General features: G+C 43.3%; 1 protein-coding gene across 2 annotated transcripts in view; it reads right to left on the bottom strand.

Moving 5' to 3' along the window:
* Positions 1–404: 404 nt before the first annotated feature.
* The window catches only part of IGF1R (insulin like growth factor 1 receptor), a 217,310-nt gene continuing 189,924 nt past the window's right edge, over positions 405–27,790 (bottom strand). For both annotated transcript variants that reach the window (XM_073568776.1, XM_073568775.1), the window contains exons 19-21: positions 17,382–17,511; positions 17,064–17,198; positions 405–10,957 (exon numbers count right to left, since the gene is read on the bottom strand). In XM_073568776.1, the coding sequence (XP_073424877.1) occupies positions 10,591–10,957; positions 17,064–17,198; positions 17,382–17,511 (632 nt within the window). In that variant the 3' untranslated portion in view covers positions 405–10,590. The remainder of the gene's footprint in view (positions 10,958–17,063; positions 17,199–17,381; positions 17,512–27,790) is intronic.

Consider the following 27,790-nt stretch of genomic DNA (forward strand, 5'->3'; position numbering starts at 1 on the left):
CAGCTCAGGCCGGCAGCATGGTTACACTGCCGGCTCAGACTGTACACTTTCCAATGTGCAAGCAGAGACAGCTTTGGAGGAGCAGAGGGGTAACTCTATAGCAAAGAGCTTGTAAGTGCTGCTCTCCTGCCTAGGAGTCATGACACTGCTCACAGACTGCAAGGGTAGCCATTAACCTAGGCAACCAGCAGAAAGGAAAATTAGAAATCCCTCCATTCTTGATTATGAGAAGGCTTTCCAACAAAAAGGTAAATGGAAATTTTTTTTTTTTTTTTTTACACAAGCACTGGTATTTTACATTAAAAGTTGAAAAGCCCTTTGAAGATTTTTTTTTTTTTTTTTTAAAGATGGAAATTATCTAGTGTTAAGACATACAAAACATAAAGAAGTGAATCCAACAAAAATGCATACAGATTTATTTTATTTAACTTAACTCTTGTAGTACTGGAACTACTAGAAAAAAAAGCAGAGTAAGAGAAACTAAACTGCCTTAGGTTCAGCCATTCAAAATAGACAAAAGTTTCTTTTTTTTCCAATAATGTAAAGAATTTAGATTATATAGCAAGAACAGGAATAAATTCTTACAACAGAATATACAAAAACATTTTGAAAATTTTTTTTTCTTATCTACCGATTCATTTAATATAAACACAGGAATATCTTATGAATAATTTACACACAGCATGTAATTTTTATGTAACAAATTGACCATGTTATTTCATTTAATTTTTTTTTTTTTTTAACTTTTTTTGCTTTGCTTTTTCTTAAACAAGAACATTTGGAAAAAAAAAATGTAATCCATTTATATTATTCTTATTAGCAATGCATCAATTCCATAGTTTGTTTTTTTTTTTTGTTATTCCAGAGGTAGTGATCATCTCTGGCCAGTACTTTTCTTTCTGAAGCCTTACTGGATTGAAAAGCAGAAACAAACGAGAATACCCTTTGACAACATTAACTGAACCCGCTGAAGCAGGGGAAACCAAGTTGGCACCAAAATAGTTTCCATGTTCTTATCGGATGTTTCCACGGCTGTATGTAAAGTTTGTTCCAAACAGGAAGAATGTCTTTACAAACCTGCTATATATATATATATATATATTTTTTTTTTAATCAACTCCTCCAATTCTGCTGCCATCCAGTAAAGGTTGGTATATCCATTGCGTTAACTGCAGTATACAGTAAAAGTGAAATGACCAGTATAGCTCTTCCCAATGTATTCCAATGAAACTAGAGGGTTGTGTTAAAATAAAAAAAAAGTATAATATTATCTTCACTGATAATATGGAGCAGAGGATACAGAACTGTTCATTTATAACAATTAGTATTTCACAAAAAGTTAATTGTCACTTTTTGGCATTTCATAAAGCTCAGAAACCAAAGACATTGTAGTGTATTTCTGGAGACATACATTACGGACAGAAACAAACGAGCTAGAAGCGCAGCTAACAGGAATACACATTCAATCATCTTGTCACTATATATTAATGCAACGAGGCAAACAGGAGTGTTATCTGTAAACCAGAATCTTAAATATTCTACCCGTAATCTACTGGACCTGGTAGTCCCGATGAAAAACGCTAGTTAATAAATAGGAAATAATGCGAGACCGTTTCAGAACGACAGAATATGAACTAGTGTGCATGGACTTGGGAGTTTGGCACTAGTGTATGAGGGTGATTCTTATAAAAGCACAAGTTCCATCCTACGTGAATCGGTAGGAGCAGTATTGCCAAGTGCTCCAATGTACTGTATGGAGTAGGGCCCAAATCGGAAGTGAACGGAGCTCTGATTATTCGTCTAGCTGGGAATTGCAAGAGATACCCAATGCTTTATTTATATGTAGATGCTGGCAGCTTCCCCTTAAATGTGCAGTGCCACTTGAATTTTTGATACGTATTGCCCTCCTATTGGAGCAAAAGCTGTACAGCTAAGAAATCCACTTCACAAAGGCTCATTAGTCAACGGTATTTTATTATATTTTTGATAGATATTACTTTAAAAGGGTTATCGGAGATTAGGGCAAAAGAAAAAAAAAAAGTCTGTTTCACCCCGTGAAACAGTGCCACCCTTGTCAATAGGCTATGTCTGATATTGCAGCTCATCCCCACCCAAGTTAATGGGACCAAGTCGCAGTACCAGACACGGAGGTCAGTTTCTGGAAAAAAAACAAAACTTTTCTTCCTCTGTTCCTAGTCCTGGAGAACCCCCTGTAATAGCAGCGCTCACTCATTTGTACAGTAGCGGTCCAACCGCCTACCAGAACCACCGCTCCTGACGCCCGATGTGCAAGAACAGGCAAGATAGCTCTCCGGTCCAATCATTTTAATTGGAGAACCTCGAAAGTTTGTTTTTGTCCCAATGCAAGGTGGGGAACATGAGCCAATTCCTTCAAGAAATTGGTAAGCGAGGCTCATATCTAGTTCTAATCATACAACCTATCTCATGAAGCTATTCACCAAGACAACATTAAATACGCCATTTAATGCATTTTACAAAATAATAAAGCTGGTCTGTTGTAAGTAACACATAAGCAATACGTGTTCTAATACTTTAGTTTGTTTACTTTTACATTGAGTGTCCAAGGACGTTCCTAATTGGGGGACTATAAGTGCCTATGAAGAGAACCCTGGACAAACACATGGAGCAACAAGTAAACAAAAAAAACCACAGTTCTGTATCTCCTGCTCCTCGGTCATCACACCACCTGTCACCTGATTACACAAGGTATCAGTTTGGGACTGACAATCACAACATTGAATGGATGCTACATATTACCTTTAACTTTGCCTAATGTGATAGGATTCGATTTGACTTCCTAAAGGGGCGTTCCCATCACGGACCTTCAGGAGCAGACTAATTCCCAGCCTCCCGACTTGTTGGGAAAGTGCACTCTTGCTTGATATTTCACGCCAGTGGCGCCGGCAGTGGATCCGCTGGTCTAAACTCTGATCTCTGATGCTGTAGGCAGAAGCAGATTTACTGTTCCTCTGCAGCATCGGAGGCATAGGCAGACTAAAGCCGGCCAAACCCTCCGATATGCTAGCTTCGATGCAGCGCTGTGCCTCGGAAACCGGCCACAGCTAACTGTCTGCAGCAGTGGCCGATTACCGAGGTAATGATCAGTGGCCAAAATGAAAAATCCCTCTGGTCTTGAGAACTAAGGATTTCTACTAAAGTAAATTGCTAAGTTTACCCTTTAAGACCTTTGCGTAATACCTCAGGCCCATGATATATGGGTGACTTCAAATGCTACATCCTTTATGACCAATTTCTTTTTTTTTGCAGCTGGATTCTTTTCTATGGCTGAACTGTGCTTATAAGATCACTGGCCAGCCAGAGAGTAAATTCTTGGAATTGGTCCCCGATGATTTTGGTAGTGTGATCTCGCTACTAGAAATTGCCCATATATCTTAAGCTTTGTGCAACGGACAAATCGTTCAGTCACTGTGCCATGATATTTCATGTACACAACCATCTGAACAAGTCTGGCAGGCAATGATTGAATGGCAATCAGAAATGAATAAAGCTTTACTATAAACTGTGTTACTGGTGGACACATAAAAGGCTTATGTGCCTCCGTTATTATGGAGGATATATTCTGGTGCCCACCTGTCCTGTCAAGAGAACTCTGCTGCTGTTCATCTTTGGGGTAGAGATCAATGAAATAGGAAATTTCAATCCTAGAAGACATTACCGGCAATTGGCTATTATAATATGGGCTTTAAAACAACGATGAAGGCCATGATGATAAATTTGCTATTTAGCTCGTTACTGACCTAGGTGGAAATAGGGGTCCCCAAGGTTGAATATCCTATGGCTAGCTGATAAATTACTGAGGCTGTAACTGCTGGCCCAGCACCCTGGTTGTAGCCCCCTATTCTCTGCACCCAGCATTAATCACGTGTTGGGTGGGTAGATGATAAATGCTTTGTGCTGAAATCCCCCTGTAAACGTGCCGCCTCGTTTGAGCAATTCCCCAGTGATCCTCTACTAGAGTTGAACTGGGTTCATGGAGACTGGCATTTAGCACAGCAGACTACGAACAGTGTGCTGGAGCAAGATGCACCAAATCATTAAAGGGGTGTGCGTCACCATAAGAAAGCTGCTGGCCAGCACTGGCACAAAAAATGCCAAGCGCTTCCAAATTTTATTTTTTTTTTTTTTAATACTTCAAGCATTTTTTAAGCCAGAAAACTGGCAAACACTGCTTGATGAATCACAGTCGTGGTGTTTTAGCCTCAGGAAAAGAAACAATCCTCAAACAATTGCACTAATGAAATCGGCATGCTCTAAAGCATCTTACATAGCAAGTATTGGTAAGTGATGTAGTCTACCTGTAATAAACTAAAGGCAGCATTTTATACCTTGGAATTTGACCTATAAATTCAGTATAAATGACATTTTTCCTGACGTAGTCATCTGCAGGACTTGTCCCTACAGCATTGAGAGCCATCTGAGAGTACAGGGGGTGGTAGATTGCTGTCTAACCACCAATAAGCCTGGTGGCAGATTTGCAAGATCAAATCCCCTCCGATTGCCAGGGTTAATTTTCTCAACCAGGACCACATTGTCAATTCTGCTGTTCACATTGTATTAGAGAATGGAAGTTTTGTAAACAACCTCCATAGGTGGAAACCCTTTGCCGACAGTCACCTCTAATGCAAGGTCCGTTCTGCTTTTGGGAACCAAGATCCCAACTGGCCCAGAGTGAGACACAAATCACTGTACAAGAGAGGGTAACAAGACCCCATCATTCCAAGAGAGGGGTACACCAGACCCCATCATTCCAACAGGATCTCTGCACCCAATTCAATTATGAGTGCTCAATATTCGCTCTTGAATTTGGAGAGAACGTTTTCTAGTTGAAGCCATTCTGTGAAAGTAATTTTCTATTATACATCCAATAATAAAGACAATTTGCTTTTTTTTTTCTTTAACATAACCCTCATAGTTTATGGAGAACTGAGGAATCGGTTTAGCAGTATATGTGACAGAGAGAGAGAGGGGGGTGAGGCAATCGCCATGTCCTGAGGTCATCACCATGCCAAGGAGGCACACATCATTGTGAAATAAGCAAAAACCTTTGTAACATCAGACTTCAGTACAGTAAAATATTACCCCTTCCTTAGTAAGAGAACTGGGCAAATGCCCTTACTGCCCGCACCTTCACATTCTGAGTATTGCTAAGACTTGGGATGCCATTTTTTTCTTCTCTGCCCCTACCAGCTGATAAGATGAGTAACTTGCATAGAAGATTCCCAACTGTAAGGCCTTACCTAGAAAAAGCAGCATGTGTTCCACCACAATGCCAGCAAGCTAGAGTATCAAAGGTTGTCCTTTCCTGGTGAAATCCAAGGGATATATGGTATCTGCACTGCAATGTAAGGATGCAGCTAGAATCCATAATGTTCTGGGAAAACATCAGGCTGGTTGCATACATGTGGTTCAGGCACCATTGGCAAAACTGGCAATGGACATCAAAAAGGGCGACAAGGACAGCATTATCCTTTGATATATACTTGGCATCTGCTCCGGGTTTTCCAAGCTCAAACCATGGCTGGACCACAAGTGTATGAGTGTGGCCTAAATCCTTACCGGCTACCTGACTTTCTGCAATAAGGTTGGTATCTAGTAAACAGACAAGCAGCATATCGGTTAGGAGCAGAACCATCAAATATCTTTATAAGTGATGTAGTACCAATTCTATGCAGACATATCTGAACGCTGCCTATTGTGTAACACCTTCCTGCCTTTGTGAGCCCTAGTGAACCTGTTGGCGGCCATGATCCATACATTTACTTCAATGTACCAAGCCAGGAATGCATGACGTTTTCTTACAAAAAGCGGACAACCTTTGACTCTCCAGTAAACGAGCTTCATGGTGGTGTTATTCAGCTACAGCCTGAGAGGTGAATTTTCACCACAACTTTGACTAAAGAGATGCCTTGGAAATGAGCATCCACATAAAAGGCCAGACTTCATGAACGATGGTTCCTTTATGAAACGACATCACTCCTTACCACTAATAATTCCCAGCGCACCCCAACATGCCCCCAGGGAATTGGAATGGCAGATCACCTCTCCCTCCTCTCTGTAACAGCATTTTGTGGCTTGAGTAGTGTATGAGGTTACCGGTTTTATGGTTTATTGTCAACTGGTGAGAAGTGTGAGATGTACTTTTTTTTGTCATTTTTATAGATATACGTTTATATAGATATTTACACATATAAAAAATAAAGAGTGAGGTAGATAAATGTTTGGGAAAAAAATATTGAAAACTGTCCCCTGTCATTTACAAAGAAAAAGAAACAAAAAGAAAAACACTATCTCAATACATATGTTGGGGCAATTTTTGTTTTGTTTTACAGTGACCAAAACCAAGGAGAACAATAAATTAGAAAATGTAAAAAAAAATAAATTCATACATAGAATACCTTCTTAGGTTTAGGGGCCGCAGGGTAAGGACAATATACAAGATGAGATCAGATTCAGCAGGAAAACATCAAGCATTACTACAGACATTCATGTTTTTCTTATGCAGACACAAAAAAACCTGTGAGTTACAGAAGTGTTAAAGTGAAAAACTTCTCCACCCCAAAGCAACTATCGGTGAGATCACTAAATACAATGGGTGACCCCCAAATTGCTGCAAGCCATAGAAGCTAGTCGTGTAATTCTTTCCTCCATGAGTGCGCCTCATTTGAAAAATATCTTGGCTAAAATATTAGGGACGTGCATTATATACTATTCTCCAAATCGCTCCAGGAACAGCCAAAGGGAGGGCGGTCCCATCTGTAGGCCCTTAGAGCCCATTATCCAGCTATAGAAGCGGACAGCGTATGCAGGTAAGTCCCACAGAATTTAGCAAGTCCTATAGTGATGAGCGAATGTGCTCCAGGGTGCTATCGGAGCATGCTCGGGTACTAACCAAGTGTCTTCGGCGTGCTCAATTCATATGTCCGAGTCCCCGCGGCTGCACGTCTCACGGCTGCACGATAGTTTGTTAGGCAATCCCTGCCTGTCAAACAGCCGTGAGACGTGCATCCGTGGGGACTCTAATATATTATTCAAGCACGCCAAAGGCACTCGGTTAGCGCCCGAGCGTGCGCGGAGAACACCTTATCAGAGCACGTTCGCTCATTTCCTAGAGTCTACTCTGTTGTACAACGTATTTTGCTAAAGACAATATATTAGGAAATTGCTCATAATGCTACTTCCCGTAGATAGATCTGCTACCAAGACGCCGTGCTACTCCCTGCAGTGCTACAGAATTGCTTATAATGACATCCCATAGTACTTTAGCCACAAACTTTAAGACTAAAGATGAACACTTACAGATTTTATGCTTTATTACGGGGCAGCATGTATTATTTCTCTACGGGAGAAGCTTTCGCACAATCAAGGCTACCAATGTTTCAGATTATTATAGGCTCAGTCTCAGACTAGCCTCCTCTTTATGTTTAGGTGAAGCTCCTCTCAGCATATGAGAGGACGCAAACTCTACAGTATGTCACTCATACGTCTTCATTTTAGGATTGCTGACAAGTATCACTGTCTGACCCCCAGCAATCAGAAGCTGCACAGTACAGCATCCCCTTTTCTCTAAAAATGGGATCACTGGTGGGGTCCAGATGTTTGACCAATCAGAAAGCATGGCATATTGCCAGGACATGCCATCACTATGATGGAGAAGACGTTTTGAAGGGTTTTCCCCAAGTATGAAATCATCCCATATCCATAAATTACAAGAAAACTTCCTGATCGGTGGGAAGGACCTGCACAGATTCTGGTAATGGGGCAGAGGTTGCACATGCGCATCTCCACTCTGTTCATTCTCTTTAAGATTGCCAAAGATAGCCGGGTACTTTACTTGGCCATTTCCAGCATTCACAGAGAATGAATGGAGCATAAGTGCACAGCTCAACCTACGCTCCCGTCACAAGGTGCTCCGCAGCGCCCTAATCTCGAGGCTGGTGCAGGTCCCCACTCATCAGGAAAGTATCCTCTCTGTTCCATGAAAAGGAGATCACTTCTTTACTTGGCACAATCCCTTTGTGTGCACCAATAGTAGAGCTACCAGTTTAATTCATATGGGTACAGCACATTTGTGCACCATGCAATGCTTGAAAGTGCATTTTGGTCTAAATGTGGATTAAGGTCACGTCTTTAAGTGCAGTAAGTCGCAATGCAAATCATTATGGCCGCTTGATATGACCGAACCTGCTTGCAGTGCAAGGTTCTCTCAATATACCCTCTAACAGGACGATATATAGAGCTGTACATCTAATAGTATATAGGCACAGACATAGGGGCTATTGGTAATAATGTATGTGGTTGCATAAGGCATGGCTCTGCTGACTAGGATAGCACTACATGGCTGCATTCAGAGTGCTGAATAGGTGCCGTTGTTTGGATTCAAATTTGCATGGCCTTATATTCTGGAAAAAAATTAATGCTGGAGATGTACTGAGCAGTGAATCTGTGCCGCTTACAGTACCAGCTTACTAGATGGATATGTCGCAGTGCAATGCAGCAAATAGGTCATTTCATTCATTCCTCAGGCTGGGATTTCTTTGGTGCACTGCTGCTACTGCATAGCTGAAGGCAGTCAGCACATTACGATCTGGAGAAATAAAGACCATGATAATCCAAAAAGTCTCAACTATAAGATGTATCCAGCCCGTTCTGTAGGTGACAGACACGACACTTCGGCACAGCCATCTTCACAAATGCATTGCCTCCATTTCCAGAAAACAAGGTGGGCTTACTGCACGTGGAGACAGTGACGGGCCGCATGGAATCAATTTACTTTCAAAGAATTTGGTCTATGTGTTGGATACAGCTTGCCCTTTGGATTGAATGGGTTTTTCTAGCAATAAAAATAGCTCCCAAAATGTAAGATGAGCAGAATCTAAAAAAATCACATAGATACACACACAGACGACAGATCTGGAAATATGGAGCCTGTCCTGTAGCCATCAGCCAGGGAAATGCTCCAGGATCTGACTACCGCAGGTACAGGGACAAAGAGGATTTAGTAAAGATGAAACTGTACCATCATTACTTCTATTTGTTTTTCACCTGAGTTTTTGCTTGACGCATTGCATTATGACAGAATGGTTGCTGTGTGAGGAGATAAAGGGACATAGGACAATAGTTACACACGGTATCATAAGACACTTGTTTCGCCCCTCCACCCTTCCGTAGACAAATGGTTAACACCTGTAGGAAACCATTCAATTAAACAGAAAAAAATCCACAAAAAGGCATTAAACAAAACATGAAGAATACTACAAGTTCATCTGTGAGGGGTGTTATGTGTACAAGTGGTGCAGAATAACGCCATATTCCAAAATCTCCCATCCCAGTAAATGGAAGTTTCTCGCAAAGTGTGTATAGGTGTGTGTGCCCTGTGAAAAGAGAAGCGGCTTGATAGGAACATGAGGAGATGGAAGAGTAGACCTGAAGGTGCGGTTTTTTTTTCCATTTTTTTTTCTATCGAAGATTAAATACACAAAAAAGATAAAGAAAAAATAGCAGCCTTTTTCTGTACAGACATAGATGAATATCTGAACCATAAAAAAGTTATAAAAGGGACACAATGTGTATGTAAATGATGCTATGACCTCACATTGAACTGTAAGGACCTTCTATAAAGTTGTTGCAAGAAACAAAAATCCCACTCATCCACCCACCCACCCCAAAAGAAAAACAAAACTGTATATACGTATGAGGTGTAAGAAGGTATTACGATTAGAGATGTGGAGAATCCTGGGTTTGCAGGAAAGTCTCATGTAATAAAACATTTCCAATTCAAACCGTGACCTCAAAATACCAATCAAGATGGTCTAATATCTGTTGTGTACCAGGACACACATTCTTCAGTCAAACTCATTGCTGAACCCTCTGTGGTCTTCTGGAAAGCAAAGTTTCCCCACTTTACTATAAACCCCCATCTCCATTTCCTTGTGACGTGCCAGTTTTCTCCAGAATGTATTACAATACATATATGTATATATTTACAGGATTATTCCACTTCCCACCTCATCACACACAAAAAAAAAAAATAAGAAAATAAAATGCTTAATTTAGATAAGCAAATTCCCCATTAGACAAAAAAGTAATAAAGTGTGCATGGGTTTGTGATATGAAAAGGGACTTCATACATCCGCACTGTCCATGCTGTAACAAAACAAATCTATTTGGCAAAGACTGTCAGAATTAAATAAACTTCTGGGTTGCATTACTCTGAAACTTTACTAGTCTGTTTTATAATGGGCCAAAGGTAAAAAATAGTTTTTTTGCTTTTGCTCTGGCCCAAAATGTGATGGGAAAGAAGTGCTTTCATCCTTGTTGTGTGAGAGCAGGTACAGGCTTACCGTGAAACAGTTAGATGGGGGGCACTGGCCTGACGTACCATGTCCTCCAAGTACACCAGTGCCAACTCGGTAGGCATCTGAAGCCCAACCAGAAGAGAAAGTGGATTAGTGTTTGCACGGATAAAGGAGGAAACCTCCCACGTGATAAGTCTTTGATGCACACGAGGGGCTATACTTCTACAAGTGTTCGTCAGACCTCAAGCCTGGATCAGCAGGCCGAGGATTGGGGGAGAGGTAGGGTCCTCTCGTTCTTGCGTCCCCCATTCATGTGTGCGTATGGTTGCCGCTCATCAAAGCTTGCTCTTAAGACAACTACACCTGGACCATTCTCAGCTTTGTGTCCTACGAGATGCTCAGATGTCTGTAAGGTACATGATGGATCCAATGGAATGCTCTCCATGTTCTCTGCCTCCAGGTCCAGCTCCTCTGTATCGGGAGGCTTGTTCTCCTCGCTATAAAAGAACGACGCCTCTCTGTACGCTGGATCAAGCTCATCTTTAATGCTGCTGATTATTTCCAGGAATGAGGGCCTCATTTTAGGATTGTATTGCCAGCACATGCGCATCAACTCAAACCTAGTAAAAGGGAAAAATAAACACCGATTAAGGATTAAAGGAGCTCTAATACCATTAAGAAAAACAATTGCAATTAAAACTGAGATATCTATAAATAAAATCTTCTTAGTCTCCCTCCTCCTGTTTTGTGTCTGGTAGTAGGACAACTGGCTGCAGCAAGAGCCTCCATGATGCCTCAAAACCAGCTGTTAAACAGACGAGAATGTAAAGAACTGGAGAAACAAATGTGTTATTCTGCACTGCCGTGGAGAAAAAAAAATGAAGGATGCCAATCCAATTTCAGTTGGTATTATTTATCAATGCATTTTGACATATAAGACTTCTTCATCAGGACAAACAATGATCGTGGTTTGTCCTGATGAAAAAGCTATATACATCGAAACGCATTGACAAATAAAACCACCTGAAATTGGATTGGCATCCTTCATTTTTGCTCCAGGGCAGCGCAGAATATAACCTGTTTCTCCAGTTCTAGGCATTTATCTCCTTGTGGGTCTGCAGCAGCCTTAAGCCTTAGAAGTGGTTGTGTGCACATAACCCATCCGAGTTTGCTCTTTGTCTCCTCTCCAGTAGAGATGGACGAACCCAAACAGTAAAGTTCGGTGTCCGTACTGAACACCTACTGTTCGTGCGCAGACACCGAACATGGACTTCACCAGTAAGTCCGTGTTACTGTTGGGGTTCGGCTGCCCGAACACCGGGTGTTTGTCGCGCTGTCATGTGCATGACAGTACAGCAAACACCGCTTCTGATCGATGGCAAAATCATCCCCGCCAGTCAGAGAGCCAGACGGAACGACTGACAGGTATGGTATATTGTTGTTTTATTTTAATCTTTTTACAGGAGATTGAGGGCTTCGGTGGAATTAGGCGAGGTCGTAAGTATGGTTTAATTAAGATTATTAAAAGGAGTCTGTGTCATTCTTTTAATTAAAGGACTTTTTATGGGTGTCTGTCTTACAATGTGACTATGGGGTTAGTAATGGGGGTGTCTTATTGACGCCTCTCCATTACTATCCTCAGGGCTTGATGTCACCTGACAATACAAAAGGTGACATCCCCCCCCCCAACTATCACCCCAATTACCACTGCTACAGGGCAAGTGCCAGGCAAAGCGCCAGAATAGGCATATCTAATAGATGTACCTTTTCTGGGCTGCTATTTTTTATGCTGGGGGGGGGGGGCAATATCCACTGCCTCTTATCTTACCAGCCTGAGAATACCAGCCCCCAGCTGTCTGCTTTGGCAAGGCTGGTTTTTTTTTTTCCTAATTATTTATTTAGAAAATTAAAAAAAAAAAAAAACAGCATGGGGACCACACTATTCTTGATAACTAGCCTTGCTGAAGCTGACAGCAGAGGGTTGCTGCCCCTAGCTGTGAGTTTTGCCTGGCTGGATAGCAAAAACACAGGGGAACCCACGCAGGTTTTTTTTTTTTTTTTTAATTATTTATTTACAGTGCAGGAGCGGCTGATGAATACTGCCATCTGCCGCTCCTGCTCTCATAGTAATTATGGCCATCAGGTGTCGGATGATGGGATCAGTAGTCCCATCAGCTGATACCAGTGAACAGAGGTAAAGTTTATACTTTCTATCACAGCTGACTGCTCACGCTGTCTTTTGACTGCGTGGGAACCGCGGCTCTCTGACCGGCGGGGATGATTTCAAATGCTGGATGTTCGGGCCCCCCCATTCAAGTGATGGGGTCCGGGTACTGTTCTGGTACCAGAACTTTTTGTAACTGGCCGAACCCGAACATCCAGGTGTCCGCCCATCTCTACTCTCCAGTGTCTCTCTTGAACCAGACGAGAATGGAATAGATCAGCAGAAAATGAACCACTTTTTTCTCTGCAGGACATCCACAGGAATATAGATCATGCAAACGGATAAAATAAAATGTGGTACATTTTTATCTCCAGTTTACTTGTATTATTTTTTTCTAGATCTGTGTCTGTTTTAAGAGGCAGCAAATGTTAGAGATCACTGAACTCCATCATCTGTCCAATCCCCATTGATCTAGAGCAGAAGCTCCAGCACTCCCACTAGTCTGACTGCAGTGGTCACTTCGAGGACAATCAGTGGTCTTAGCGGTCACATGCTGTATGTATGTCATTTCGCTCTCCTAGGAGAGGTCTGATGTGGTTTGAATTTTTTTTTGTTTCAAAAAGCATAGTTAATCGATTGATACTTTTTATACCACTCTCCATTCTGGCGATGGCGCTCTAGAACAGTGATTAACAAAAGGAAAAAGAAATAGGCCACAAAGCAGGGGATCACCCTAGGCAGGAGATGGCATAAACAATTCAAATTTTATTCAACACAGAAAAACAGAAAAAAAATGTTAAAAACATTAAAAATGGTCAAACATATGACACAAAACACATTGCACAAGGCTCATAATAGAGCAAACCACCTACCGCTAAACACTAGGACCCTAGGTCCATGTAAACAGCATACCAGAGTGTGAAAACATACACCCCCTCAAATAGAAATATTTGACCCACATGGTCTAAGCCCCTGAAATAAGGAGAGAGGGGTATAGGCTAAAATAGCCTCCTACAATGATCAGCACATGTTCACATTAGCGATATACAAAACCCATGTAGAGTGGAGCAGGCAGAGTGGAAAGACCCGCCACGTATCGCCACACTTGGCGAAGCCACCATACACTATGGGTTATTTGTATGCTTCATGTGTATTTTTGAAGCAGTGCAATATATGTTTCTAAAGGGGGTGATTTAAACCGTTTGCCTCTAATATATTCTTTTTTATTGCATTCAGACAAGACACTCCATGAGTTATATATCTCCATCTGTGGTGATTTATGGTATTAGTGTTAACCCTCTTTTCAGGTAATGAATTTATTGTCCACCTTTACTACACAGAGAGTGTTTTCTACCTTCTGCATGGTCAAATATTTCTATTTTTTTGTGTATTTTTTCACACTCTGGTATGCTGTTTACATGGACCTAGGGTCATTTTCCCATTGTGGAGTGTTTAGCGGTAGGTGGTATGCTCTATTATGAGCTTTGTGCAATGTGTTTGTGTGTCATATGTTTGACCATTTTTAATGTTTTTAACAATTGTTTCTGCTATCTCCTGCCTAGGGTGATCCCCTGCTTTGTGGCCTATTTCTTTTGTTAATCACTTACTCTGCTATAGGTCAAGGTTGGACACCCTTAATAGTTCGGTAGTGCCCCCAGTTTCTTGTTTCGGCGCTCTAGAACAGGGGGACAGTCTATATGAAGGACCTGTCCTGTTCAGCGTTAAACATATAGAGACGCGTGGATACTGACAACTTACTGCCAGCTTTCCTCACAGATAACGACTGAGCGCCAGGGTTCCCAGTAGGGATACTCGCCAGCCTCATGCTGTTCTTGTGCATGTGCTGTGCAACTGAGGGCAGAAGTCAGTGCACCCGCCGGATTAGGGACCAATGTGTATTTTGCATGTGGTGGGTGACAGCTGTCAAAGAAGCGAGGTAGCTGAGACACAATGGAGAACAGTGGGCACAACTTTACCCATACTGCATGCAGTGTCCAGGATCCAACTTTACAACTACAGGGGCTCCTGTAATAGCGATATACAGTATAGCTGGCATGAAGATGTGAATCAAAGTGTTAGATTCCCCTGGCCACTATTCTAGCAAAGTTCTGCTTCATAAATAGATAAATATGAGTGCTGGAGCAGGGTTTATTTCTCTTCCAAAGTTGGGATTCCCACAAGCAGCTTTTGGTGCAGCACTCAATGCAGGACTTTAGAGTCAGCAATAAATCAATATACAAAAAAAACATTACGGTATGTCCTCTCTTTTGCATCTGCCTGCATTACATATAGAAAAATTGATACTTTATAGAAGAAGCAAATAAAACATATGCAATGCTAATTAATGTAGCAAATATTAGGCTGTAAAGCCTGACTTTAGGCTATTCCTACAGTGAATGTCAACCACAGTGCCCATGAAGGGTGCCTCTTCTAGTACGAGTCTCTCTTAAAAACAGGATCTCTGTCGTACCCTTGCGGCCCTTCACATGGGGTCCATGCGGGGGAATCCGGTGTGTGCTGAGAAGCCAGACGTCTGACGTGCGCACAGAGCCCTGTCACTTGACGCTCCTGGAGCCATTCCGGACTGACCAAGCTTCCAGCTCTTGCCATAAATGGAAGGCTTTTTAATCCCCCTCTTCCCCTCCTGTGTGGATTTAATACCTTGTTTACTGAGTCTCCAGGAGGAGCAGCACCGCGGACAGGAATCATGTGCGCTCCAGCACAACGCAGCCCATATGTAGGATGGCTATCATTCACCCTCCGAGGTGCCTACAGAGAGCTCGTACATGGGAGATGAGACGGCCCAGATATATCACAACCAGGGCGCTCATCCTCCCCACAGTTATTACACTGCATCTCCTCTACCCCAACGTCAGCAGAGCACACGTGCCACATTTGTGACCAGAGATGGCCACCTTGTAAGGAAAAGAATAGCATTTTCTACCGTTTACTCCTTGGTGACTACATTACTAAGTTCACAGTGATAGGATTACGCTGGCATACAATGGGATCCGTGACAGACGGTGCGCTGTGCACCACGCTCTGATCAAGGCTCATTAGTAATATTGGAATAACATATTGTTATGAAGTGTGACTAGTTAGTTAGGAAACCCATAAGCTGCTACACTACACCCAGGGCTTGTGATCCCGATGCCAGACCACAGAACGCCAGCGCTGATAAACTGTGCCCTTCAACTTTATTGGCACTTTTCAATCAAAGTCGGATTTCGCCTGCAGATATCGGCCGACTGTTACGTGTATGCAGGTGCACCGACTCTGCCAAGATGGAAGACTGACCAATATATGGCCATGTTCGCGTTAAAAAAGAGCTGGAATCTGCTCCAATATTTCCAGCTGAATATCCACAGACAGCAACAACTGCACCACGATTATTAAATCTATGATTCATAACGCAAAACCAACAAGATAAGCAGCAGAATAAAGTGCAGCCAGGCTTTACGAGAATCCCCTAAAGTACAAGCTATAAAGGCTGCCCCCGTCTCTGGCCCCTTCAGTAATGTCCCATGATACTCATCTTTCAATCGCAGCAGCACAGAAACAAATAAACATGTTTTGCAGGCGGCTCACACAGTGTCTGATCGCCAGCGATCGCTGAAAATGCCCCGTCAGGGAGGACAGGAGCTGAAATACTGATTTAGTCTCCGCACAGACCAAGATATCAGCTCCAACAAAACTTCCCTTACTGTAGAGAGATCTGTAGAAGCAGCCAGGGCTCAAATACTGACAATCACGCATCTGCCTACAAAGAGACTACTCTGGATCAGAAGCCATGGTGTAGAATACGCCTCCTGTGCACCCCGAGGAGGTACTGCAGTTTGCCTCTGTTCACACCCGCGATTTACAATGCCTATGTTTTGTTTTTTTTCATTCTATGAACAGATATTGAATTCATGTGGAGGAAAGATCCATTACATAACAGATGCGAAAAGACCCTATATAGTATAACAGGGTCCATCTGGTTTCCGCTATCGTATGTGTGTGTACACACAGAATGCGGTTTTGCAGTAGTTTTTAGTGCAAGCAAACTAAAGGGTCAGGCCGTACTGACATCCTGAAATATGGGATGCCGACTGCTTTTACTTTGTGACCTTCGGATTGGGAAATGCCAAGAACATGGGTTATGTAAGCAGGAAAGTTGTATAATCTTGCAGCACCAAACACATGCAATGCAGATTAAGCATCATGGAATGTTTCTTGCGTATAGTTGGAGCCTCCAGAGGGTAATCCATTGTGACAGAACAGCTCCGACGTCTTCTAGCACAGCAGCTGCTGCACAGCATTTGCAACCCCCAGTCACCCTGACATCTACTACACTGTAACATGCTATTAAAGCCAAGAGGAGATCAGACTAAAAGCAACTCCTGTACAAGCAACCAATTATCTCATCTGACCACCCTTAAGGCCGTCTACCTAAAAGTTGCATAACTTTTCTGCATACAGTTATTAGGTTTTATTTACTTACTATTAGAAAACCCCTTTAATAGCTACATAAATAACGCAGCTAGATTGCTGAAAATAAGGAGAAAGAAGGAATGACCTACAGCATATCCGGGCAGTTGTCTGGCTTCTCCAGGAGACCTCCTTCCATGACGAATCGGAGAACCTGCTCATTGGACATGCCGTGGTATGGCTGTTCGGCCAGAGTAGCAATCTCCCATAGCACTACCCCAAATGACCTACATATATCGGAGAGGAAGAAGAGAGAAAGGTCATGAAAAAGAACAAACTACAAGTATATGTCCCAATCCAAGTCATTTTTAATTTTTTTTTTTTAATACTGATTACATGATTTCTCATTAACACAAGCTACAAATTTAAAAAAAAAAAAAAGAAATCACGCCACCAATACTACTAATTACCAGACATCAGAGTGAGTGGTGAAGACACCATCCTTGAGAGACTCTGGGGACATCCAGCGCACGGGAAGGAGACCTTTTCCTCCTTTTCGATAATAATCTGTCTCATAAATGTCTCGGGTCATGCCAAAATCTGGAGGAAAAAATGTATTGATTTAATAGAACAACCAAATTTCCCCAAGATTTAAAGTAGAAATATTGAGCAGAAATAAATCCCAGAGAGCACCAACATATTTAGTAGTGATTAGCCTCTCGCATCATGTGGCGGTCTGCCATGTTCCCCAGGGTCAGCATTTTGCTACTCCATGGGAGTGGGATTCATCCATTCTCCGAACAGGTTGTTGAACTGACATCCAGCTGGGAGAACCAATACCACCCGAGTCCCCTGCTCTAGGCATTCAACTGTACTTGCGGCTGTCAGCCGGCATCTCCGTGGTCAAGGCCACGTGAAGCAGTGCGATACGGTCACTTGATCACACTGATGTCATTGTTTTGCTTCAGAGAAGGTGGTGATAATGGAAAGTTAAGCGCTGCAAAGAGCTGGGGGAAAGAGAGGATGGGGGGGTTCACAATATAAAGAGAGCGGTGAGGAGAGCGCGGCATACCGAGCGGACAGTATGAAGAGGGGGCAGAGTAAGAAAAGGAGGCAGTGTTGGGAGGGGGACAGTGTGTTAGTTATAGCCAACAAGGGCAAACAATATGCCGGTTATAGTAAACAAGTGCAACAGTGTCGTAGTCATAGTTTTTGAGAAGGATGATGTGGTGGCAATATTTTATTAGAGAGGACCATGTGGAGGGCATGTATCATAAGGAGGACAGTATGGGGGAAATTCTGTGCAGAGAGCACAGCGAGGACAATTATTCGTTCAGGTAAACAGTGTGGGCAGATATTTCTTTCAGTGACCTTCTTTCTAAGAGCACCATATCAGGCTGCAGAAGGCCAAAGTATAGGGAAGTCTGCAGGAACAAGACACGGATGTAAAAAATCATCATGGAGTCTCGATTGTATATCAGCGCTTCTGTGTATGTATCCTTCGTCTGTGTATATAAATATATTTGTGAATCAATGTTTTTGCTGCTGTATGTAGGGCCCATTGAAAAAGATTTTTTTTCCAGCTATAACCACCCTTCTGCATGTCCAGTGCTGTCCCTCCACTACTGCCCTATTCTTTCCTTACAGGCTGCAGAGATAATATCACAATTACAGCTCATGTGAATACAACAGCCAATCACTGGGATCAGCGAAGTAGTCAGTCCAAAAAACTAAGCCTAGATGGCTAGGAGCATCACTCATGTGAGCTGCATTCATGACGTCATGAAAGACCAGAGCAGCACATTTTCGAGAGACTGTAGCATGCCAAAGTCTAACAGTGTGTAACATACTCACTGTCAGGATTTGGCTCTGCTTGCCGATTCCAGCGATTACGTGACCACTCATACATGATTTCCATACTTACAGTCACGTGCCAACTAGCTTGCCTACTTCTCTCAATGACGCAAGGGCTATAGATAAATTGCATACGAGCGATTACATGATGACTAATCAGACTGCTTAAGCTGTGTATAGGGTATGAAATACAAAACACTTTTGCCCCCAGATGCAGAAAAACCTAGATAGGACAGTTAAACCAAAAGAGCTAGGCAAGTAAGTCTACATCACACACACCCCCCATCAGCCACACCATTAAAACCACCTCGTGCTGTCAAAACAGATGGGCCCACCAAGGCAATGGACTAAGACCTCTGAAGGTGTTCTGTGGTATCAGGCACCAAGACACTAGCAGAAGATGCTGTAAAGGGAATCTGTCAGTAGGATCCACCCTCCTAAGCTGTCTGTATGGGCATGTAGGTCATAGGAATCATAGAATCGTAGAGTTGGAAGGGATCTTCTGGGCCATCAGGTCCAACCCCCTGCTCAAAGCAGGAATCGCTAAATCATCCCAGACAGATGTCTGTCCAGCCTCTGTTTGAAGATTTCTATTGAAGGTGAACTCACCACCTCTCGTGGCAGCCTGTTCCACTCATTGATCACTCTGTGAAAAAGTTTTTTCTAATATCTAATCTGTGTCTCCTCCCATTCAGTTTCATCCCATTGCTTCTAGTCTTTCCTTGTGCAAATGAGAATAAAGATGAACCTTCTACAATGGGACAGCCCTTGAGATATTTGTAGACAGCTATTAAGTCTCCTCTCAGTCTTTTCTTTTGCAAGCTAAACATTCCCAAATCCTGCAACCTTTCCTCATAAGACAGGGTTTGCAGACCGGTCTCCATTCTGGTCGCTCTTTTCTGAACTTGCTCCAGTTTGTTGATGTATTTTTTTAAAATGTGGCGCCCAAAACTAGACACAGTATTCCAGATGAGGTCTGACCAAAGAGGAGTAGAGAGCAATAATGACTTCACGTGATCTAGACTGTATGCTTCTGTTAATACATCCTAGAATTGCATTTGCCTTTTTTGCTGCTGCATCACACTGTTGACTCATATTCAGTCTGTGATCTATTAGTATACCCAAGTCTTTTTTGCATGTGCTGTTGCTTAGCCCTATTCCTCCCATTCTGTATATGCTTTTTTCATTTTTATTGCCCAGATGTAGTACTTTGCATTTTTCCCGGTTAAAAACCATTCTGTTAGTTGCTGCCCACTGCTCCAGTTTATTTATATCTTTTTGAATCCTCCCTCTCTCTTCTCTAGTATTAGCTATCCCTCCTAGCTTTGTGTCATCAGCAAATTTAATCAGTTTACCCTCAATTCCTTCATCTAAATTATTGATAAAGATGTTGAACGGGGGCGTGGCCTAGCACCTGATGTGAGCTGTCGACTTCTGGAGCTCCTCCGTTGAGACTGGCAATTATCCTGACGATAAGACCCCTCTGGAGGCTGGTGAATCTCTGGGCGGTTGAGAGGGGACTCAGGAGGTCGGCCCCGACGGGTGAAGAGGTGCGGAGCTGCAGAGATGGTCAGGAGAAGGCAGCAAGACGCCAAGGCAGGAGCGGGGATCCGCACCCAAGATGGCGCCGACAGCGTGGAGGCGGCTGAGAGAGCGGACGCGGCAAATGCCTCCTATGCAAAGAGGCTAGAAGTGGCGGCCAAGCTGGAAAAATATGCCTGGGTGGAGGGAGCACGGCAAGAGATGGCTGAAGAGAAGGAGGAACAGGCTGGAGAATGGAGGAATGAGCAAGGAGAAGGCTCTGAGGATGATACGGTACAGGGGGGGGCCGGAGGGGGAAGAAGATGGAAGGGGGAATGATGGTGTGGAACAAGAGAATGTGGAGGAGCTGGTTATAGGGGAGCCCACTTTGCGGGACATTTATGAGGTGATCAGATCATGCAAAACTGCGATAACAACGTTAACTCACAGAGTGGATGGAACTATAGCAGAAGTTACTACAATAAAGGCAGACATGGGCAAAATGGATAAGAGAGTGGGAGAGGTGGAGGAGAGAGTGAGTGTGTTGGAAGACCATATCTCTAAAATGCAAAAGGCCCACACTCAGTGTTTGCAAAAATGTGCTGCTCTGATTAATAAGACTGATGATCTGGAGAATCGTTCACGGAGGAACAATGTAAGATTAGTGGGTATCCCTGAGAAGACTGAAGGAAATGACACTACAAAATTTATTGAAAAATGGCTCCAGGACAAGATAGGTGGTGATAACCTGTCTAAGATGTTTGTGGTGGAAAGGGCTCATCGAGTTCCTATGAAACCCCTTCCGATGGGATCCCCCCCTCGTACGGTCCTTGCCAAGATCCTGAACTATAGAGATAGAGATGCCATATTGAGGTGTGCGCGTACGGCTGAAGACATGTGTATTAATGGCCAGAAGATCTCTATTTACCCTGACTATTCGGCTGAGGTACAAAAACAGAGGATGAGCTATGGAGGGGTTAAAAGGAGACAGAGATTTGAAATTGGTGTACTCTACTCTCTTCCCAGCGAAATTGAGAGTTGTAGCACTGGGGACGGTTCATTTTTTTCCAACACCAGAAGACGCCACTAAGTGGCTGGACTTAAATCAGCAGAAGCTCTCGGCTAATAAAGAAAGAGGGAAGTGAAGGGATGAGGCCGGAAGTGAAGAAGTTGCTGCCATATTGCTGCCTTTGGACTTTGAGTTCACGATTTATCGTGGTTTTCGGAGGACTTATTGTCAAAATGTTGTTTTATATGCGGAGGGGCTGGGGAGGTGTTTTAGTAACAGCGGATTAAGGTACTACGGAAGAGGTAGCTAGACGCTGGACTACCTACTCTCTGATAAGAGAGGTGAACGACAACAGCGGATTAGTTATGGGTTACTGTGTTAAAGAATATGGGGGGGGGGGGGGGGGGGGGGAGTTGGGAGGGTAAGGTTGGGGATTGTTGCCGAGAAATGAGACTTACAAAATTGCTGGGAACAGTGTCCTATTTTCAGGGGTCGGGAATTGGTACTTGGGAGGTATCATGGTGAGAGACACAATTAAAGTCGTTAGCTGGAATATAAGAGGACTGTTGGAGGGGAACCGTAGAACGGCAATAATGGAGTATTTGAGAAAACGGGGGCCGGATGTCATCTGTCTCCAAGAGACGCATTTGCTTGCAGAAAAAGTAGATGTGCTAAAAAGAAGGTGGATAGGGAGGTCTTACCATTCTACGTACTCCTCGTATGCTAGGGGGGTATCGGTGTTGATAGGGGCGTCCACGCCCTTTGAAGAAATTGAGTGCCATATAGATAGGGATGGGCAATATGTTCTATTATTCTGTAAACTCTATGGGCAGTCACTGTGTCTTGCGGCTGTTTATTTCCCACCCCCATATTCCGGGAAAAAGGTACAAGAAATATTTGAATTGTATAAAAGGGCTATGGGGTTTCCCATGTTAATCATTGGAGATGTCAATAATGTGATGGATGAAGGGTGGGATAGACATAAGAAAGATTCAAGCAAAGGTATTAAAAAACTGTCGAAGTTTGGGAATTATATGACGGAGATGGGGATGGTGGACCTCTGGAGGGTGAGGAATGAGAGCGTGGTTTGTTACTCCTGATATTCGGCAACTTATGGCTCCCTCTCCAGGATTGACCTGGCACTGGGAAATGATTTAATGACACGTATGATTTGTGGAATTGAATATCTGCCGAGGGTGATTTCAGACCATAGGCCTATAGAGCTCTTGATTAGACGGGTAGATGGGAGGCATAGACGGGGAGTGGGATGGAAATTGCACCCCTTGTGGCTTGAACATATTGATATGGATATCATTAAGAAGGAAATCACAGAGTACTGGCTGTTAAATGAGGGGAGTGTGGAGGGGCGGGTGGTGTGGGACGCAATGAAAGCTTTTTTGAGGGGTATTCTTTTTAGGGAAATTTCTAGATGTAAATCCAAGACTAGGTTGGAAGATAAGGAGATCATAGAGGATTTGGAAAGAGCAGAAAGGGATATGGTGTCGGACCCATCAGAGATAACTAAATGTAGTTTAAAAGAAGCTCAGGAAGCGGTTAATAAGCTATATATAAAAAAGGCGGAGAGAAAAAGAGCTTTTCAGAAAGTACAGTTTTTTGAGGATGGGGAAAGAGTGGGACACTTACTTTCGGTGGTAGCTGCTGCACAGAGGGAATCGGGGTATGTATACAAACTAAGAACGGGAGAGGGGACTGTATTGACGGAAGTAGAGGATATTTTGGGGGAGTTTAAAAGTTTTTATGAGCAGCTGTATACGTCAGGGGTGGGAGATATAATGGGGAATATTGAAAGTTTCCTGGGTAAGGCGAAACTGCCTAGGATTGGGGACGATGATAGGGGAAGGTTGGAGGAACCTATAACAGAGGAGGAGATTAGATCTGCTATTATGTCAATGGCTAATAACAAGGCTCCTGGGGCTGATGGACTACCGGTTGAGATATATAAGAATTTAATGGACATCTCGGTGGCCAAATTAAAAAAAGTTTTTGAGGAGGCGTTAAAGGTGGGAGAGCTGCCGGTCTCCATGAGAGAGGCGATAATAGTGGTCATTTTAAAGGAAGGAAAGGACCCGGAATTGGCGGAATCGTATAGGCCAGTTTCATTGTTGTCGGCGGACGTTAAGATTTTGGCTAAGGTTGTGGCCGGTCGGTTGGCAAGTGTGGTTCAGGGTTTAGTGCATTCAGATCAGTCGGGCTTTATGCCAAATAAGTCTACTGCGATAAATCTACGTAGATTATTCTTGAATTTGCAGGTGCCGTCGGATAATGAAGGGAATAGAATTGTAGTCTCCTTGGATGCGCGTAAGGCATTTGATAGTGTTGAATGGTGCTATCTTTGGGAAGTGTTGAGATCTTTTGGTTTTGGACCAATTTTTGTTTCATGGGTGAAGTTGCTGTATTTTTCTCCGACTGCTAGGGTGAGAGTTAATGGGGAGGTTTCTGGAAGTTTTGGTTTACATAGGGGGACTAGGCAGGGGTGTCCGCTGTCGCCGCTGCTTTTTGCGTTGGCAGTGGAGCCCCTGGCGCAGCCAATCAGGAACTCGACTTTGGTTAAGGGGTTCCGGTATGGTAGGATAGAGGAGAAAATAGCCTTATACGCAGATGATATACTATTATTTTTAGAAAATTCTGGAGAGGCCTTAGAGGGGGTGATGAACATTCTTGGGGCATTTGGGGAAGTTTCGGGTCTAGAGATCAATTGGGCAAAGTCAAATATTTTGCTGGTAGATGAGGGGGGCGGGGAGATTCCGACGACATTGGAGGGTAGTAGATTGCCGGTGGTTCAGCGGTTCAAATATCTGGGAGTTCGGGTGGCCCTTCCTCTTTCGAGTTATATTGATTTAAATCTGTCCCCATTACTGGACAAATTTAGGAAGAAAGTAGGGGCGTGGTGTAGGTTGTGTCTCTCTGTGGTGGGTAGGATAAACCTGGCTAAAATGATTCTTATGCCTCAATTGTTATATATGTTACATAACTCCCCTGTGTGGCTGCCCAGAAGGTGGTTTCGTACCATTAACTCTATATTTCGAGACCTGGTATGGGGGAAAAAACAGCCAAGAATCAGGCTGGAACTCATGCAGAGGCCTAAGGATGGGGGGGGATTGGCTCTTCCGAATCCCTGGATTTATTTTTTGGCAGCACAGGGTCAGCAGTTAAGAGGATGGAGAGAGGAGAAAGGATTGGGTTCGGTTCAAAGGATTATGGTTTGGTTGGTGGGAAGGGACCCATTGGTTCAAGGTTTGGAGGCAGGGAAGTTTGGGAAGCTGGGGGGACCTATCCTACTTTGATGCTAATTCATAGAGTGTGGGAGGCAATTAAAAGGACAAGAGAAGTGGGAGCATTAACAAATCTCTCCCCAATTTGGAACAATGAAGTACTGCCTGAATTTGTTAAAATGGGGGAATTTAAAAATTGGATATCACTAGGTATACTATATGTGGATCAGATACAGGACGAACGGGGGTTATTGTCCTTTGAGATACTGCGGGGGACGGGGGAGGTATGGGTTGCGGGAGAATAGCAGGTTTCAATATGGACAGCTGAGACATGCATATCAGGTGCAGAGTAAAAAGGTTAATATGAAAATATGTAGAGATATTCTGGTGGACTACGTATGTGCGGAGGGGGGAACGAAGGGGGTAGTTTCAAATATTTACAGGGACTTGCTACATACCTTTCTTAATAGATTTCCCATTAAAGCAAAAGAGAAATGGGAGGAAGAGGTGGGAAGGATAGAGGAGGATACATGGGAAGATATCATGGGATATATTCCTCAGTTATCATTAAGTGAACCGGGTAGACTTTCACAATATTATGTACTACACAGAGTATATAGAACTCCGGATAGGCTTTATAGGGCAGGGCTGAGACAGACTTCTGAATGTCCTAGGTGTCGGTCTGAGGGAGCGGGGATTCTGCATATGTTATGGCAATGTGCGAGACTGAATGCATACTGGTTGGAGGTGGGTGAAGCAATTTGGAAATCGTATGGATGTACAATCACATGGGATCCTGTGGTATGCATTTTGGGGTATGTAGAGGAGATCCAAGTTCAAAATCATCATAAACTGGCCATAGCTAGATTATTGTATGTTGCACGTAAATTGATTGCCAGACATTGGTTGAGTGGAGAGCCGCCGACTCTGGGGGAATTTTATAGACAGTCAGATGTAGTTGTTAAAATGGAGAAGGATATTTATAAGAAAAGGAAAAGTGTGAAATCTTTTGAATCACTTTGGAAACCATGGGTGGAGAGAAACTGATTCCGGAGGGATGCTGTTTACATGTGTAAGCAATGGATGCTAATGTCTCATTATTGGCTATTGAGGATTTAAGGGAGGGGGGGTGGAGGGAGGGAACTGGGGGATTGGTTTTATAATGTCTGTAAATATGTCTATGCTCCTATTTGGGCACAAGTGTGTGCAATTTCATTCTGAATCTTATTAATAAAAATTATCTGATTTAAAAAAAAGATGTTGAACAATACAGGGCCCAGGACAGAGCCCTGTGGTACCCCACTTGAGACATTCTTCCAACTGGATGTGCAGCCATTTACGACCACCTCTTTGGGTCTGATCCCTAAGTCAGTTATGAATCCACCTAACAGTTGCCTTGTCCATTCCATACGTAGCCATTTTTTCAATAATAGGAAGCAGAATACAATGATATATTGATATCTGCGATCCAATGTTTTATTCCAGAGAATTACAGGAAAAATATATATCTTTGTAGCGTGTTGGCCAGTAGATAGAAAAATATAAAAATCTGAGAGTCCTCACTGGATAATACTTTTCAATTAGTCAATAAAAGGTAACAAATCACAAGATTTCAAGACTACTCCGGTCACCACATCAAGCTTGCCATCTTTTCAGCCAGCCACTAAACAGGTATCAACCAATGAGGACACAAATTTTTATTTTTTCCAGATAATTTCACATTTTTCTTAATATGTAAATGAGCTGTTAAGATCTATGGTGCCAGACATAGATCTCCCTGCCTCCAGAGCTTATTGCAAATGAAAGGGGACGTTACCAGTGTGAGACAAGCAGATCAGTAGAGCAGACTGTCAGCCATTACTTGTCTCACACTCACACTGGTAACGCCCCCTTTCATTTAAAATAAGCTCTATTCTCAGACACATCTATGTCCTGCCCACAGATCTTAACAGCCGATTTACATGTTAAGAAAATGTGGGTTTCTCTGGAATAAGGCATCGGATGAGGAGAACAATGTATCATTTTATTCACCTGTTACCTGCATACCCATATAGATGGCTTAGGAGGATTGATCCTACTTTAAACACACCAGCTACCCACTTTCCTTCAGAGGATGCAGCCAGCACAAAAGGGGGCGACACCAGCGCAGAGAGTGAGTACCATCTTGGATTCTGATCTCCAGCGTGCACCTCCACACTGATGTGTTCAGCAGCTCACGGGCTGTGGCAAAGCTCAACCATACCCAGACACTATAGTCATCTTGCAAATTTCACACTGGCCACAGAGGCTATTCCTGTTACTTCAGGAAATCCACATATATTATAATACAGCAATAAACAGACTGACCCTATCCTTTGTACTGAAGCATCTAATGAGCATGTGCAAAGGTCAATGTGAAGAGAGAGGGAACAATGCCATCACCTGCTGTGAATGGTGGATCTTGAGTTATCAGCTGTATATAAGGGTGTTACTTGTCATTGTAATTCTGCCTATGATGGCAATGACCCTGCTGAAAATTCTTAAGCAACAAACAATCTTCTATGCACTGTATGTTCTGACTACTTCCTATCATAGCCAGCATTAACTTTCTTCACGAGTGGACCAGAAAGGCTAGCCTTCACTTCCTAATGTGCATCAGTTACCTTTTAGTGTCCATGACCTTGTTGCCCTACCGTGGGTCCACGTTTACTAGGTACTAACCATGGTAAACCAGCAACACCGCATAAGACCTGCTGTTTTTATAGAGGCACTGACTTAAGGCCCCGTCACACAAAGATGCACCAGCGATCCTGAGAACGATACGACCTTGTCAGGATCGCTGGTGTTTCGCTACATGATCGCTGGTGAGCTGCCAAACAGGCAGCTTCACCAGCAATCACGCTGGTGTCTAAGGTAAATATCGGGTTATTAAGCGGCGCGCGTCACTTACAGTCGTTAACCGATGTGTACCTTAGAAACCTGCGTCCTTGCGCCAGGAGCTGCCAGCACGCAGGTTTCTAAGGTACACATCGGGTAACTAAGTGACGCGTGCCGCTTAGTAACCCGATATTTACCTTAGATACCAGCTCCCAGCGCCTGCTTAGAGCGCTGGGAGCCTCGCTGATCGTTGGCTCCCGCTGCCACACACAGCGATGCGCGCTGGCCAGCGGGATAGCAAAGATGAAAAAATGGCCCAGGACAATGCTGCACGATGAGCGATACCTGGCGGGGGGTGGTTGCTGATCCCCGTCACACACAGCGAGATCGCTGGCAAGATCGCTGT

The sequence above is a fragment of the Dendrobates tinctorius genome, unplaced genomic scaffold (genome assembly GCF_039654945.1).
Source record: "Dendrobates tinctorius isolate UK_male_01 unplaced genomic scaffold, ASM3965494v1 ptg000022l, whole genome shotgun sequence".
Taxonomy (NCBI): Eukaryota; Metazoa; Chordata; class Amphibia; order Anura; family Dendrobatidae; genus Dendrobates; species Dendrobates tinctorius.